Below are 16267 nucleotides of genomic sequence, written 5' to 3' on the forward strand. Positions count from 1 at the left end.
CGCTGCACCACTTGACTCCCAAAAGTGCTCAATTTTTTGCGCTGTTGCTGACCGCGACGAAAGCAATATAATAACATCTTTAGAATAACGTCTTAGAATTAGGCGAACAAACTAAGTAAGCATGCCAACTCTCATCACATTCAGTTGAAAAATAGACCCATGTCGCCCTTAAGTTTAGGCAGGAAGTTAAAAAAATTTGACACCAAAGGTCTTGAAGCTTCCAAAATTTCAAGTGTTCTTATATATTGACGTCTACAAGGCACATCTGGAACTCCGTACTCGAAGGGAGCACACCCTTGTCCGCCACATCAGTTGGGCTTCCACAGAAGTTGAAAGAGGAAGAGAGGATGAGAAAATAGCATCTTTGCCTTTCATCTGTAAAGTGTTGCCGGCAACACTTTAGTTGCACAAAACCATGTACATAAATGCAGTTCAGCCACTGCATTCCCTCATTCTTGATAAGATAGCTATGACACACCAACTCGCCAGTGCTTTATCAACCTAGTGAAAAGAAACACTTTCAGGCTGCCATCTAAGAAGGATATATTTGGGAATCCTCACCAACTTTTGTTTCACTTTAAAACATACAAAAAATATTTTAGAAATATTTGAAAAATAGTCTATTCGCATCCACACTTCAATATTCGAATTCGCTTTGCACCCAAGACTTTGCTGTTCATACAACTGTAGTTCTTACCGATCTGCCTCTCCATGGCATGAGGCAGTGGGAGGGGTAAGTACATGAACGGCTCGTAGGTCACCGAAACATGGCCACACTCAGAGCACACCACCTGCAACAAACCAGAGAGCGGGTTCCACAAGATCCTGCATTGCCTCAGAAAATGACATTCCACATAACAGAATATGAACAATTGTACTAATTTTGAAACTCAACTTCAGTAGACCCTCGATGATGTATTTAAAAAAAAAAAATTTGGGAAAACGTAATATCGAAATCGTACGATCTGAATCGGGTTGTTTTTAGTTTTCATGATTGCAAGCTTAGGAGCAGGGAAATCGTATTAAGCGGGAAAGTATTAACAAGGTTCTACTGTGGTGCTTCATGGTGCAGTCATCTTACAGAAGGCACAGCAGCAATAGCAATTTTGTTATGTCGGATGGTACGTCCTTCCTATCAATGCTAACAATGCTCTTCCCTTCTGAAGAATATTGCTGAACCCTCAACAAAAGACACGGAGAAGCACTTCTTTCTGATATGAAGTGTTCCTTGAAAACTCTGATCCATTTCCATCCAGGCACACTGATGTCTTGCACACAAATGCTCATTGCAACAATGCCTGTTATAACGGAGTTTACTTGTAGCATCCAAGCCAATATTCAACACCAAATAAAATAAATATTCATTGCATAATCTGCAAAACATGTTATCACATCTTTAAGGGGAGACACGGGTCTTTTAGAGCAAAAAATTGCCAAAAAATCAATTTTTCAAAATATTTTTTTTTGAAATCTCGACGTCCAAAAGAATCTATTGCCGGAATATTAACGCGTTCCGATTAGTATTTATTTTGTTATTGCGTTCTAAGGAGACTTTTATGATCACTCTCGCTCGAAAACGCGCCCCCAAAACGGGCAATTTCAATGCCGTCGTCTGCGAAAACCGTTAGCCGCAGCACGGCCATTTTGGAATCATTTGAAAGCTAAATTCTTCAGCAATCCGGTTTTAGCGAGAAAACAACTCTAAGTCTGGCGACTATGGAGCTACACGCCCCCGAAAAGGAGGGAATACTCGCACGGCATTGGCGCGTTTATACCACGTGGGGCAAATCCTGCTCTACGATTGGACGACCGAAAATTTCGTCTGCCCGACTGTGTGCAACAATGCGCGACTCCTTGTCACAAATTGTTCGGACGCGACGATGGCTGGCGGGCGACGCAAATTCGCGACAGCTCATGCCTACGGCAAAAAACGCAAGCGTCGGTCTCGGATACCTGAAGCAGCGTCGGGTGAATCGACGGCGACGAGCTCCGCGACATGCGCCAGCGAGTGTACGATATCTACCGAAGCTGCAGTCGCGCAAGCGATGCCTGTGGCCGACGACACGAGGACAACGCGTGTCGATACGCATTTTGTGACAGAAGCGGAAAAAGTGGCAATTGAGCATCGCGCGGAAGAGCAACGACAGAAGCTGTCTTCGTTATCAGCTACCCGCCGAAAGCGGTCGCTTATCGGAGATTCCCCGGAAGCAGGGGGGGTCCGGCACCGAGTTTACGCTGCTAAGCCTACCGCTGCTGAACCAACTGCTTCGGTGCGCGAAATGCGAATTCTGCTCTGGCCCATTGAACGTTTCACGGGGCGACCGTGAGTACGGATTGGCAGTTAGAATAGTGGTGAACTGTGCCGTCTGCGGAGATGTCAGCGCCGGATGGAGCTCGCCGAGAGCAGGGGGAAATGCGACCTGCAACCCTTTCGAAGTGAATGTGCTTGCGGCTCGTGCAGTTATGAGCACGGGCAATGGGCAGACCGCGCTAAACGACATTTTTTCGGCGCTGAATGTGTCTCGCCGTGGAATGCACAACAAAACGTACCAAGGCTACGTCAAAACCAAGATGAACCCTGCCGCGATGAACGCATCCGCGGTTATTATGAGCGAGTGCGCAACAGCTGTGAAGGCCATCTATTCTGAACTGAATTTCGGGAACCCCGGCAATATCGCAGTTTCCTATGACGGGACTTGGCTCACTCGTGGCCACTTGTCACACATTTGTGAGGGAACTGTAATAGAACTGTTTTCGGGGTATGTGTTGGACTTTAAAGTTCTCTCGAACTTCTGTTTGGGTTGCGAGATTGGCCCCAAGGACGACGACCCTCGATGCAGTGAGTGGCGAGCTCGGCACAAGTGCCAAAAAAACTCTTCGAGCAAGCCTAGCCAGATGGAGGTGGAGGCTGCCAAAATTCTGTTTCGCCGGTCCCTCGAAAAGCATGGATTCCGCTACACAACAATGTTGTGCGATGGCGATAGCCGCGCTTTCAACAGCCTTCAGGAGGAGCAAGTTTATGGCTTCGTGGCTATCGAAAAGGAGGATTGCGTAAATCATATACATAAAAGGATGGGTGCTGCACTGAGACACCTCCTGCAGAAGAGCAAGGGGGAAGGTCCGCCAAGCCTAAGTGGCAAAGGAAAGCTCACTGCTGAGCTTGTAACGAAGCTTACAAATTATTATGGTTGGGCACTCAAGGCACACCAGGGAAACATCGATGAGATGGAGAATGCTGTCCTTGCCACTTACTATCATGTGACTTCTACTGATGCAAAGCCACAACATTCACGGTGCCCAAAGGGAGAAGACTCATGGTGTGCCCACAACAAGGCAGTGGCAAGGCAGCAGGCTCCTCCTAAGCATCGGTACAACCTCCCGGAATATGTTGCAGAAGCGCTCCTTCCAGTGTACACTCGCCTCTCAGATCGAAAGCTGTTGGAGCGCTGCCAAAGAGGCAAAACTCAAAACTCGAATGAGAGCCTTCATTCAGTGATCTGGTCGCTTGTACCGAAAACCAAGCATGCCTCGCTCTTCACAGTCGAAACTGCTGTTGCGGAAGCGGTTGCTCGGTTCAATGCTGGAAAGAAACGTGCTTCTGAGGCCATTTTGAAGGAGCTGCATTTGAACCAAGGCAACACAGATGTTGAAAGATGTCTGCAAAAGGACCAGCAGCGGCTAGCGGCATGTGACAAAAAGCATACCAGAGCAGAAGACTTCAAGAATGCCATGAAGAAGAGGCGTGTGAAAGAGAGCGATGGTGATTATGAGCCTGGTGGCTTCTAGAGCAAAAAGGGCTCCCATCTGTTGCTTTTTTGGCAAGAATTAAACCTATATATAGTCTTCAAACTTCTTTTTGTGTTTTCTCAAAATCAGTTTTTTGCCTATGTGCTATACTGTTGCCCACAGTATCTTTTGATCTAGTGATCAGATTTCAACGATTCTTGTTGCAATTGACAGCTTACGAGTTCCTATACACAATAAGACTACTAAAATTTGTATTTAGTCAAGAGAAAATTTTTTATGCGCTGATAAATCTCATGAAAATTCCCATGTTCCCAACCATTATATTACATATGGCAATAACTTTTATAAAAATAGAGCTAAAATTACAGTGATAGTATAGTTGTGATCCTTGATTATTCTAGACTATGTCCATATAAAGTGTTCAAGGATATTTAATGATTAAATTGCAGAATAATTGGGCAATCCAACTATTCATTATTTATTCAATATCTCTAAAACTACTTGAGATAAAAGAAAACGGATTGCATATATCTTCACAGCAGGTTAAAAGATACGTTGCCTGAAAATTTCATTTGAATACAATAATAAACAGAAAATTTTTTTAGAACACCAGGGTCTCCCCTTAATAATGAATAATTGTTGTGAAATTGCGAGAAAATAAGCTTATTTACTTTGGATGCCTATGCTGCTTGCTTACGCAGTGGTAAAACTCGCCTAGAAGTTCGGCAGCATTGTTTTTGTCTTGCACAAAAAATAAACAACTGGTCGTGTCAGTAAGTTATAACAGACCAGTGTCAAAAGAGTAACCATCAACCTTGGTACCTTCTCAGCATATGATTGTAGACATATACAGTGAAACTTCGCTGTTACGCTGCTTTTCATCGGTCCGGGAATAGCTTCTGTAGAATTTCATGTATTGGGAACCCTGCTGTTACATGTTATTCCTGCTGTGGACGCTGCAGTCGCCATCGATGCGATCATCTATGGCGACGACAAAGCTCTAAAGGTGCGCTCACATCCAATGCTCATAAAGCAAAAGCGCTGCTTGCCACAACTGCTACGATCAGAATTGAGGTAGAGACAATCATAGACAATCATCACCGCAGTTTTGAAGGCATGTGTGCAGCCAGTGTAGACAGGCTGAAACGAATCTACCGTATCCCATAACCACTGCGCATGAAATAGAGGTCACTATCAACGTGATCATCACTAGTGACTATGCAGCTCTGAAGGTACCCAGTTCACACAGTGATAGGTTAATGGTAGGGGTGTGCGAATATAAAATTTTTCGAATACGAATCGAATACGAATATTCATGTTCGAATATCGAATCGAATATCGAATATCAAAGGACAAATGCCTCCACAGTAACAATAATTTAAGATGTATTTATCTAAAAAATACACAACAGCCTGTCTGTTAACACAACATACACTGTTATTTGGAACACAATGCAAATAATGACTAGCTGTTATTATGAAACATAATGACTACATGTTATCATGGAGGAATATGAGTTGCTCCACATGATCAGGCAGGAGGCGCTCCCTCCGAACAGAGACAACCTCCACTGCTACTGAAAAGGCACGCTCGCTTGGAACTGAAGTGGCTGGTATGGGCAAGTACTTGGGGCAAAGCTTTGCCAGAATGGGGTATCTGAAGGTGCCCACAGTCCGCCACCAGTCACATGGGTCACTGTCTTTCTTCAGTAGGGCTTCTTCAGAATACGCTTTAATTTCCCATTCTGAAGTAGACAGTGGTGTACTTGCTACTTGACTACTTGCAAGATTATCAAATGCACTCCAAACATCAGAGGATGGCTGCACAAACTGTTGTGGCTCCTGCACTTTTGCTGTTGGCTGCACGACTTCCACAGCAGGGCATAGGGCAACATCCTGAAGCACCAGATCTTTCAGCCACACCAACTTTTGTTTGTTGTTTCTGAATACCGTTGACTTGAAGCGTGGGTCCAAAAACATAGCCAAGCATGCTTCTTTGTCCTCGGTATATAAGGGGAATCTGGTATTGAGAGACCTTGCCAGTTCCTTATGAAAGCCTGTTGTGCCGCAAAAGTTGCTGAGGCAACTTAGCATACCAAAAATAATTGGTATCTGAGTGGAAAGTGATGGGTATTTGTCTGCGCTAGTTATCACAGTTGCATCATATAAGGGCTTCAGTGCGTCCAGATATTCAAGAGCCTCTTTCCATTCTGCTGAGCAGAGACCATCAATGCTGCAATTTGACGTTGCCAGCTCAACAGAGACAGCCTCCTTCAATTCCAAGAGGCGGGACAGCATTAGGTATTGGCTGTTCCACCTCGTATCTACATCTTGCACCAGACGAAGTGGATCCTTGCCCATCTTCTTCTGGTACTCATCTAATCTCTTTTGCGCAGACGAGCTGTGCTTATAGTGGCCCACGATGTGCCTCGCTTTCTTGCACAGACGGCCAATTGACGGTGTGTTGGAGATTGCATCGTGAATTGCTAGCTGCAGGGTGTGGGCGAAACACGCACGCTCAGTCCACGGGAGCCTTCTGACCGCGGCACGGATGTTGCGTCCGTTATCTGTGACGATGTGTTTGCGGCAGCCATCCGGTATTTCCCATTCCGCGCACATCTCGACAAGCATTTGCGCAATGTTTTCGGCGGAGTGGCTAACAAGTTCCATGTGGCGAGTGTTAAGCGTGAACCACTTCATCCTAAAACTTGGAGTGAGAAGGTGGCAAGTGAAGCTCACATAACTCTCGTTGGCGCGTGATGTCCACATGTCGCTGGTAAAGGTGACTGCAGATGTTCCCCCTTCGAAAGCACTGCTGAGCTCGTCCTTCACTTTCTTCCGTGTGTCATCAAACAAACGCGGAACAAGGGTACGTGAAAGCGTGGTGCGCGACGGTAGGCGATAGTTAGGCACAGCCTCTGCCATGAGTTCCTTAAATCCGTGGTCTTCAACAAAACTATATGGTTGCAAATCAAGCGCTACCGTGGCAGCCACCTTGGCATTGAGTGCTTGAGTTTTCTTTTCCGACAAAGGGTCAGTGCGGTGCACAAAATCAAATATCATTGACTGGTCTTTCTCTGGCGCACCTGCTGCAGTCATCCGGTACTCCTTCATCGCGGTTGGGTGCTGTTTTAGATGGTTAACAAGAGGACTAGTCGTACCCGTCGGCGTTTTAAGTGTTGCGCCGCATGTCTTGCACTGCGCCAACGACGACGATGTCTTCACAAAGTGCTTCCAGATAGCGCTTCTTTCCCTTCGTTTCGGCGCCGTGTCTTGATTGTTCCTCCGTTTCACAGGCGAGTCGTCATAGCCTCCGCTATCTGCCATGGCACTTATGGCAGCTAGCAGAACTGATCGTAGCGGCTAACAGCACTAGCCAACGCCGCTGACCCTACTAACGTAGCACTGTGCACTACATGGCACACTACCACTACTCAGGCGCTCTGGTGGCCAGCACGAAAAATATTTATATGCATATACAGATATATAAAACTGAAAGGTCAGCGCATGATTACCGTTTCATATATTCAATATGTTTAGAATGCAGTCCAAGTTATTTAATGCATACTTGCCGGAAATACGACGTAACTTAGCAATAAAATCCCGAGTTGAGACTAACCGCTTTCTAGCTTGTTGTATAACTGTGCGACTGCTCACGTGCGGAACTTCCTCGAAAAAGGAAATAAATGCGACGTCATGGTACAAATTACCACTAGAACTTTTTTGTCACTTATTATGTTTTCTAACCGAACCGTTTGCCGACGGTGACGAAGTTTCTGCTTTAGCACGCGCGTGCACGGTCGTGCGTTATCAAGCGATGTTTTGATGAGACAACGCGGCAACGGTTATAAGCTTCGTTCCTGCACACGAGGTCCCGCATAGTGAACGTGTGGTAGTGCACCACGTTACGGCGGCATAAGAAAAGCTTGCAATACGTTTACACGAACGTCAACTTTGCTGCTGATTGTTGACCGTCGCTGGCCGACATAGTGCCTCCGTGCACTTCTGACGCTTATCGCCCCTCTGGGCAACGTTTTAATATGTCTGAACCCAGCGGAAATATTAAAGAAGAGCTATTTTCCCCATGATAATCCAATCAAATATTCGATATTGTCGAATATTCGAAGTGGATTCGAACTTTTCGAATACACTTTTTTCGAATCGAATACGAATAGTGCGAATTTAATATTCGACGAATATTCGAAACTTTCGAATATTCGCACACACCTAGTTAATGGCATTAAGGTCATAAAAAGACACTAAGTGCTTCAGCGTTCAGCACTTAGTCTCCAGTTGGCCTCAAGCAAAGCTTTAACGCACACATTCCCGGCAAGCAGCTGCGCCCTCCCTACCCGATTCATTAGCGTGTCAGAAAAACTTGAGTTCTTTTGACCGCAAAAAATGTTTCTTGTGTACATCGTGGTGTAAACATGGATATTGCTAGTTTTTTGGTGATACAAGCATTTCTGTTACAGCATGAGGCTTGTATAAGTGTAATTCTACCATGCATGTTTTGGTATGGAACTGCTCCAGTTAATGCAAGCTGCACACACGTTGAAAGTTAGTGACTTCGCGAGTCCTACCCCACGACAGTGGCCCCATTCGTCAGCAAATTTTTGGCCAGGCAAGCATCACCACACTGCCACCATTACAGCTTGAACTGACCTGGTACTTCTTCCGTTTCCAAAAAAAAAATAAGCGCATCACATATACGATCTTGTGAAAGACATTCAAAGGGTCGCAATGAAGGTGCTCAAGGAGACCTGAGGAAAAAGTTATAGAAATACTAGTGCGAAGCTACCTAGGCTCACTGTTTCCATCTCCAAAAGTCTTATTTTGGAGAACTCTAGGTGCATCTAACCACTTTTCCAAATGAAGTTAGTTGTATAAAAGTAAAGTACAGCTTGGGCAACGTTGAATGCCTGAATACACAGTATAAGGAGCTAATAAATCAGAGCACCCACCGTGCTGCGAAACTGTCCCTGGAAGGTGTCGACAACGACAGACCGGTTACGGGCCGTGTACTCATCCCAGGCATCCTGAGCCTGCTGCTCTTGCTCGTCAATCTTCAGTCCTACGTCTAAGCGGGGACGCTTGGCCAGTGGGGGTGAGCAGCGGCCATTCACTAAGATGCCATCCTGCACGCATGCCAGCACAACCATGAACTGACAGCAGCCTCACACTCACTGGAGGAATGCTGGAACATGCCACAAAATCACACGCACATAACATGGCAAGGGAAACACAGCGTGTGGGGCAGGTTGGTAAGGGTGTACAACATATGTAAGAATGGCAGACTAGGCGTGCTGGTTTAGAATATTTCTTCAAATACAATATTTATTCAAATCTAGGCCAACGACTTTTTTTCAAATTTCTTCGAATCAAACTCCAGGGTCAGCTTTGATTCGAGGATTTTGAATAATGCCCTGTTTTTCTTTGCAAAAAGTGATGCCCAACAAGCACCACCTAGATGATATTGTAGCTTTTAATAGCTAAGCCAACACCTGGCTTAAGTACCCACGTGAGGCCGCGATTTTGAAGTTTGCGACAAGTGTTTAGGCAAGCCATTTATTCCGAGTCGCGCTTTGAGTGGTCTGTGTGTGGCACAGCCTAACGGCACCAGGCGATGTCATTATATAGTGCCGCTTATAAAAGTAAAGATCTCTTAGCACAAAGTTGTCATCTGACATTCAAGCCGGGAGGGACTTTGGAGTGCACGGAAAAAAAATGTACGTTGCTGGAGGGTCTGCAGTGTGCGAGGACAACCCGGGAATTTTCACTGTGCGCTCTTTCAAGAAGTGCGGCATATCCAATGCGCTTGATGGCAGCGGGATCACACACTATTTGAAGACAGCGGCAAGGAAGTCAGCGACGGGGGAAGCAGCGATGACGACTGAGCGCAGCATTATCAAACCCAGCATCTTCATGATAGAAGCACCGCTAAAAAAAAATGACGACGAAGAAACACACAACAGGACTAGTAGCTGTATGTTTCTTGAGTTATTTGCATCACGAATCAACTGCTTTGTTTCATCTTCAGGCTCAATAAATGTTTTTTCTTTGTGAACGCTGTCTTCCCCGTTTCGTTCAGCCTAGATTCGAGGTAAGTTTTTTTTTTTTTTTTTTCCAGGCTTCGGACTTTTGGGGGGACTATTTAGAATCAGGGTCGGCCTAGATTCGAATGAATACAGATGTAAGGCACAACGGTGACAACTTGCATGAGTGTGTTCTCTTCGTTTCGTCATTGTCGTTTCCGCACCTTAGGCTTCAAATAAACTTAAGCGGGAAGGGGGCGATCGAAAGAAACGTTTTTGTTTGTTGACCTAGAGTAATGAAATTTGGCGGGCATACTGAAGAGTGTCCCGAATGACTACATATGAAGTTTCGTTGCAATATCATAAGTAGTTTCCCAGTTATATATATTACATAATCTGATGACATAGTCTGCTGGTGAAAAGCCTAGCATTCTAACAAAACATGCCAGGAAGGGCCAAGTGGTTTTGATCTTTACTCAAAAGAACACTACAAGGAAAGGCATTATCAAAAATTGTCTGTTCCTTTTAGTTCTTTTTACAAATAACATCCCCATCATCTTCATGTATTGCATCAGAACTTTTCATGCACTAATTATCACATTAAAAAAAACCAGATCGCAAGCAAGGTAATGAATAATGCCATCCTGTCGGCAAGGCTTCAAGGAATAAAAAAAAAACAGCATCGAAATCGGTCCAATCAGTGCCACGCTATGCTTTTCCCAAGCAACACTAAGTGCCCAAAACATACTTCAGAGAAAATGGCTTTCGAAGTATTTATAACACTTAACCTTCATCAAAATGCACCGGAACAGTTACATACAAAGTAGTCTTTGGTGTCCATGCCTGCAGGTGGCCTTTTGGTCCTCTGCTTTTTTTCATCTGGTGCATGTTTGATGATTTTCTAGCATGCTGGCTGTCCTTTTCTGCAGCCCATTGGAGGGTAACGGCTCCATGTTTTACCCCTAGTGCAGTGCATCGCTCGGTGTAAGCTCGCAAGCTGCCTGCAGTATACTTTGCTACTGCTTCATGCACTGCTGCTTCCACAGTGAAGAGAGAGGCACGCTGCTGCTTGGATATCAGTGACTAAATCACCAAGTGGAGGCTCTCGGCATCATTTCGAGTCTTGTCGCCGCTACATCGAGCCAGCAGTTGAAGGTCGGAAAGGCGTTGATAGATGGGCTGCAGTGCTTTTATACACTGGCTGATTCATCACTGCCCAGAAGTCATTTAGAGCAGTAGGTCCTTTTTCAATGCTTCTGATTGCCTGCACACTCCAGCATACATATCAAAGACTCTCACAGCTTTTTTTCTCTTGGACGACCAGTCAGAGCTGGCTGTGCCGGAAGAATGACATATTAGCACCATTTTTCACGGCAAGTCCAAGCCTTGTGTCCCGGTCCACAGCGAGGTCTTGCTCATGGCAAATTGGGCAGTGTTTTACCAATCATCGCGTTCAGAGCGGCCATCTGGAAAAGCACGTACAGTTGTGCCCGACTATATCGCACCCGTTTATATCAAATTATCCCGTATGTCTAACAATTCCTAAACACGGTAAGTTTACATTGAGAATATATAGCAAAAGTTACTGTTTTATCGAACAAAAATAGCAACGACAACTGATATATCAAACTCCATGTGCCTCAAATGTGCCCCAGCAAGTTGGCTTTCCCTCGCGGTGACGGGGAAAACTGCCAGCGCCACCCTAGAAAAAGTTGGTTAGACCCGGTTGAGCGCGGGCGAACACCCCCCTCCAAGAAATGATCCTGGCCCGCTCGCAGCGCTTACAGCCAATCAGGGGCCGTCGTGCTCCCTCCGAGGCGCGGAGGCGGTAGAAGTGAGCGCCATTTTTATCTTTCTTTATACTTGTGTGCCTGCTGCTGCCGATTCAGCATGGTCTGTGGTGTTGCCTGTTGGTGCTGTGTGAACTGTATTGGCGGGCTGTCATCATGGCTTGCGCAAAGAGGCAAAATTTGCCGTTCGCTGCGAAACTCAAAATTATCAATCGGGTTGAGCGCGGTAAAAAGAAGTGCGACGTCGCCGCCGCGTACAAAATTCCAAGGAGCACCTTGGGTACTATTCTGAAGAACAAGGCAGACATCAGGGCCAAATCGGACAAAAGGCCAGGCGCCCGTGGCGCCCGACGTGTGCGCACTGCTGTGTACGAAGATGTTGAAGTGGCCGTTTACAAGTGGTTTGTGGACGTTCGGTCGCGAAACATCCCGGTGTCTGGCCCTATGATCGAGCAGAAAGCCAAAGACCTTGCTTTTCTGCTTGGCAGGTGTCACGAGTCCCATTAATTCGGGAGGCGATCACCGGGCTAATTCCAAGGGCCGAAGTATCGGCCCCCCAAACCACACCACGAAAGCGTGGACAATTTAGAAGTGGTCCTATTTGGTGCGCCAGCGGACGCCGGCTGTGGTCCAAAGAACAAGTCAGAGCCGAGAGTTGATAAACAAAACAAAATGATATTCTCAGTTATGGCAGATCAAAACAATACACAAGTATGCACACTCGACAATATTTGAATACAATGTGTCACCAATCAAACAATGTACTACACAGTACAATCAGCCACACTCGAAACAACGGACACAGACAACAATACGCACTACAATGCAGTCGCATGCATCGAACAACCAAGACACTTAAAGACTAAAGAGTTAGAAAACTTATTCAGTCCAAAGTTCTTGGGACAAAAGTCTGGATGATACTCTTCCGAGAATCACTCACTCAAAGTCCAGCGTTGTTGTCGTTCCGCTGCCCCCGAAGTTTCTCTTCCAGGAAACCTCGCGTCTTCAATTGGCCACTCTCCAAGCTTCAAACTTCTTCGTCGGAAACACGTCGGCTTCCCACACGCAGCTGTTGCCACGCGTCTTCGCTCGATAGCGGTAGACACACACTCTTGCCTGTAGCTCGAGTCTTCACCTCTCAGGTGGAAATCCTCTTCTTCTCCTCCTTTGTCACGGAAGACAAAAAGCTTCGCCCACAAGGCGGAACACCCTACGCACTCTGGCGCAATATTCCTTCTCCTGCTTTGTCACTACGGACAAAACCTTCGCCGACAGGCACGGCGGGATATCCTACGCACTCTGGCGCTAACTTCCTTCTTCTCCTGCTTTGTCACTAAAGACAAAACCTTCGCCGGCAGACACGGCGGAATGCCCTACGCACTCTGGCGTTAACTTCCTTCTTCTCCTGATCTCCCATCTCCGCTGCTCGGTTCAATACCTTCCGCGCGCGATTCCAGAAAATTCTCATCATTTCGTCGGCGCGATGTACAGCGAAGGCTGGGGAGAGCGCGAGACGGTACGAGGGCCGTCCACGACGGATGACGCAACCCTGCATCACCACGCCCCTTTTCATCGAGAACGTTCCATGCTCGGGCGCCGATGAGAGGAGGTTCGTCGGCGAACCCACGCTTCCGAGGGGAGAGGGACGCGCGCCCGGGGAGTCTTTGGATGCTTGTTTTTTTTTTTTTCTTTTTTTTTCCGTTGACTTCTCGGCGCTTCGTCGCGAAAATTTGGCAGCGCGCCCTTTTTTGAGCGCTCGTTTTATGACAGCAGGAATGATTTCCAAGGCGGTTCAGGCTGGCTTCAGCGGTTTAAAGAACGGCACGACATCGTTGGCAAAGCTGTTACAGGTGAAAGCAGAGCGGCGGACCTGAACACATAGAAAAATGGCTTGAGGAAAACTGGCGAGATATCGCAGTAAGATATAACGCCCAAGATATCTTCAATGCGGATGAAACCGCTCTATTTTGGCAAATGTTGCCAAACAAGACACTTGCGTGTCGTGGCGACAAGACAAGCGGCGGCAAGGCAAACAAAGCTCGTGTGTCCATGCTGTTGGCAGCTAATTTAGACGGATCGAAAAACTTCGACCTCTGGTTATCGGGAAAAGTACGGTACGGCGGTGTTTTCGAAATGCGCTGTCACTTACAGTTACCTACCGAGCAAACTCAAAAGCTTGGATGACCGGGGAGCTTTTCAGCAGATGGATATCGTCGTGGAATGATGATTTGGTAGGCGAAAATCGCAAGGTGTGCCTGCTCGTGGACAATTGTTCATCGCACCACTGCAGTACGACCTTCAGCAACATCGAGCTGCATTTTTTGCCCCCGAACACTACGTCTGTACTGCAACCACTGGATCAAGGCATTATACGTGCAATGAAAGCCGGCTATCGGAAGCGCCTGGTGGAGAGGCTGCTGCAGAACCTTCGTGTCAGCAGGGAGCTTAAGATCGACTTGCTCGAAGCTATTTCTATGTTGAGTAGATCGTGGGCAGATGTCAAGAAGGAAACGATCCAGAACTGCTTTAGGCATGCCGGCTTCCGCATGCCTGGTGATGACACCCCAAATTCTGACAGCACTGAAGACACCGCAGGTGTTTCCGCCGAAGTTTGGAACGAGCTAGCATTTTTTTCGGGTGCTATCGACGGATCGACATTCGACGAATTCGTCAGTGCGGACGATGATGTCCCCATTATGGGCCAATTGCAGAATGAGGATTACATTGCAGAGATCGTGCCGACCACGAGCCAAAGCGACAGCAATATGGAAATCGACGACGGCCCATTGCCTACATCCTCCGAAGTGATTAGTGCAGTTGTGCTGGTCCGGCGCTATTGCTTGAATGCGGAAGGTTGCGGCCTCAGCTGCTCCGACTCGTTGGACAACGTGGAGGTGTGCGTCCTGTCGTAGGCAGCGAAGTTGTTGACACAGAAAAAAATCCTGGACTATATTGTTCCACAGTAGGGCACGCAAGTAAGCCACTATATTAATAAAGTACTTTTCTTCGAGTTTTTTATGTGCCTTTGTGTCAAAACCTATACCAGGCCTATATCGAATAACGCCATATATCGAACTAATAAACGTTTTTTTGCGAGTTCGATATACCCGGGTTGGACTGTATTCTCCTTCTCCTGGCGCAGACATCGTTTCACGTTCCTGAGACGCAGTCAGTGCGAATTTCCGCTCAGTTGCCGACATCACGCCGAGCGACTCACGAACTGTCTTTGACTGCGCCTCTGCTGTTTCCGCGGACAGGAAGCTTGGTTGAATATGCCTGTCACGTGTAAATATCGCAAAAACCTCGACGCGGACAACCGAGCACTGAGGGACGAAGAAGAAGAGCGCGGTGGCACGGGTGGCACGAGGCGCGCTCGCAGTGTTCGGGCCAAGGCGTGCAATTCCGAGCTCGGACGAGCGAGACGTTCTGCCGGGCGAGACGCGGGCATGTGCACGGAGGACCACGGAGCCGGGCGACGTCCAGGGTGGCCGAGAATCTAGGTGCCAGGGGAGTTGCTGGCTGAATCGAGGATCGCCGAGCGGTGCCGAGCGGTACCGAGCGACGCGCCAGACTCGGACGTGGGCCGCGAGCTCACGAGCTGTGCACCCGAGGGTACCTGGCTGTGCCCTGACCAAGGCGAGGAACGCCAGTGACTGAGCTTCCGCACCGCAGCTGTGGCGAGCAGCAATTCAGCACGGCACAGACAATGCTGTGCTGGCCAGAACCCGCACGTGGAACCGCTACGCCCGGGAGGTGATCAAGAGCTCGGAAACGAGGTCCGAGGTCGCGCTGGTCCAGGCATCTCCGCCACCCCTGCTCGAGAGTCGTGAGTCCACGGGACTGTTCTTCCTCATGTGCCGTGGTGGTCGTCCCGACGGCGCCCACATCACTGACTTTATATATCCTTTCTTTTGTATGTAAACGTTTGAACACGTCTCCCTGTCTGTTTCCCGCACTGCTGCACAGTAGTGGAAGTGCTCGAACCGCCCTAAACATCACAATTTCTTGGCGTACGCGACGTAGGACAAAGCTCTAGCCCCAACTTTCAGAGCCGCACTTATCTTTTGTGCAGTGGGCGAAAATGGATTGGGAGAAGTATATTCCGATTGACAAGTAACTTGGCTTGTCGGGTAACGAACTGAAGGAGTGGATTGAAGAGCAGCAGAAAAAAGAGCGTGACAGATGAGCTGAGGATAGGGACGCATCGCGAATAGCGCACGAACAGGAGATTGCTCGTCTGGCGGCTTTGAGTGCAGCGACAACTTTGAATGCTGCGACCGACTTTGAGTGCAGCGATAACAAGAAGGACCAGGGACATGAAGTTACCCGTGGCGGCATCTAACAAACTAGATGTGACCCCACAAGTTCTTCAAAGTTGCAGAGAGAAGATCGCACTTTGGAGAGCTGTTTTTCGGCAATCGGGAAGATGATAGCGAAGCGATCAGCAAACATAGAGTATGTTTTGCTTAAGGGAATCCTTCATCGACACTACAGATCGCTAACGAGGAAGGAAGTTGACCAACTGGTTGTTCCGCAAAGCCTCCGCCAGTTTGTCCTTAGGATGGCGCATGAGGGAGTTATGGCAGGTCACCAAGGTATTAATAGAACAACTGATAGGATTCTAGAAAAATTTTATTGGCCGGGCGTGCAGGCTGATTTGTGCGCTCTTGTGACATCTGCCAGCGCACTGTGCCAA

At 47.4% G+C, this 16267-nt stretch overlaps 2 protein-coding genes across 8 annotated transcripts in view; both read right to left on the bottom strand.

The window, feature by feature from the left end:
* The window catches only part of LOC119178743 (uncharacterized), a 168873-nt gene that overhangs the window by 86260 nt on the left and 66346 nt on the right, over positions 1-16267 (bottom strand). For 6 of the 7 annotated variants that reach the window (XM_075875543.1, XM_075875588.1, XM_075875394.1 and 3 more), the window contains exons 7-8: positions 8711-8884; positions 698-791 (exon numbers count right to left, since the gene is read on the bottom strand). In XM_075875543.1, coding sequence (XP_075731658.1) covers positions 698-791; positions 8711-8884 — 268 coding nt within the window. The remainder of the gene's footprint in view (positions 1-697; positions 792-8710; positions 8885-16267) is intronic. The other variant, XM_075875630.1, reaches the window with a different exon arrangement.
* Positions 5223-7808, bottom strand: LOC142774745 (zinc finger BED domain-containing protein 4-like). Its single transcript, XM_075875753.1, has one exon. The coding sequence runs from the start codon at positions 7071-7073 to the stop codon at positions 5238-5240; it is 1836 nt and encodes a 611-aa protein (XP_075731868.1). The 5' UTR covers positions 7074-7808; the 3' UTR covers positions 5223-5237.

Source organism: Rhipicephalus microplus, chromosome 1 (genome assembly GCF_043290135.1).
Source record: "Rhipicephalus microplus isolate Deutch F79 chromosome 1, USDA_Rmic, whole genome shotgun sequence".
Classification (NCBI taxonomy): Eukaryota; Metazoa; Arthropoda; class Arachnida; order Ixodida; family Ixodidae; genus Rhipicephalus; species Rhipicephalus microplus.

Coding starts and splice junctions, on each gene's coding strand:
- LOC142774745 (XM_075875753.1), bottom strand. CDS start 7,073: ATGGCAGATAGCGGAGGCTATGACGACTCGCCTGTGAAACGGAGGAAC.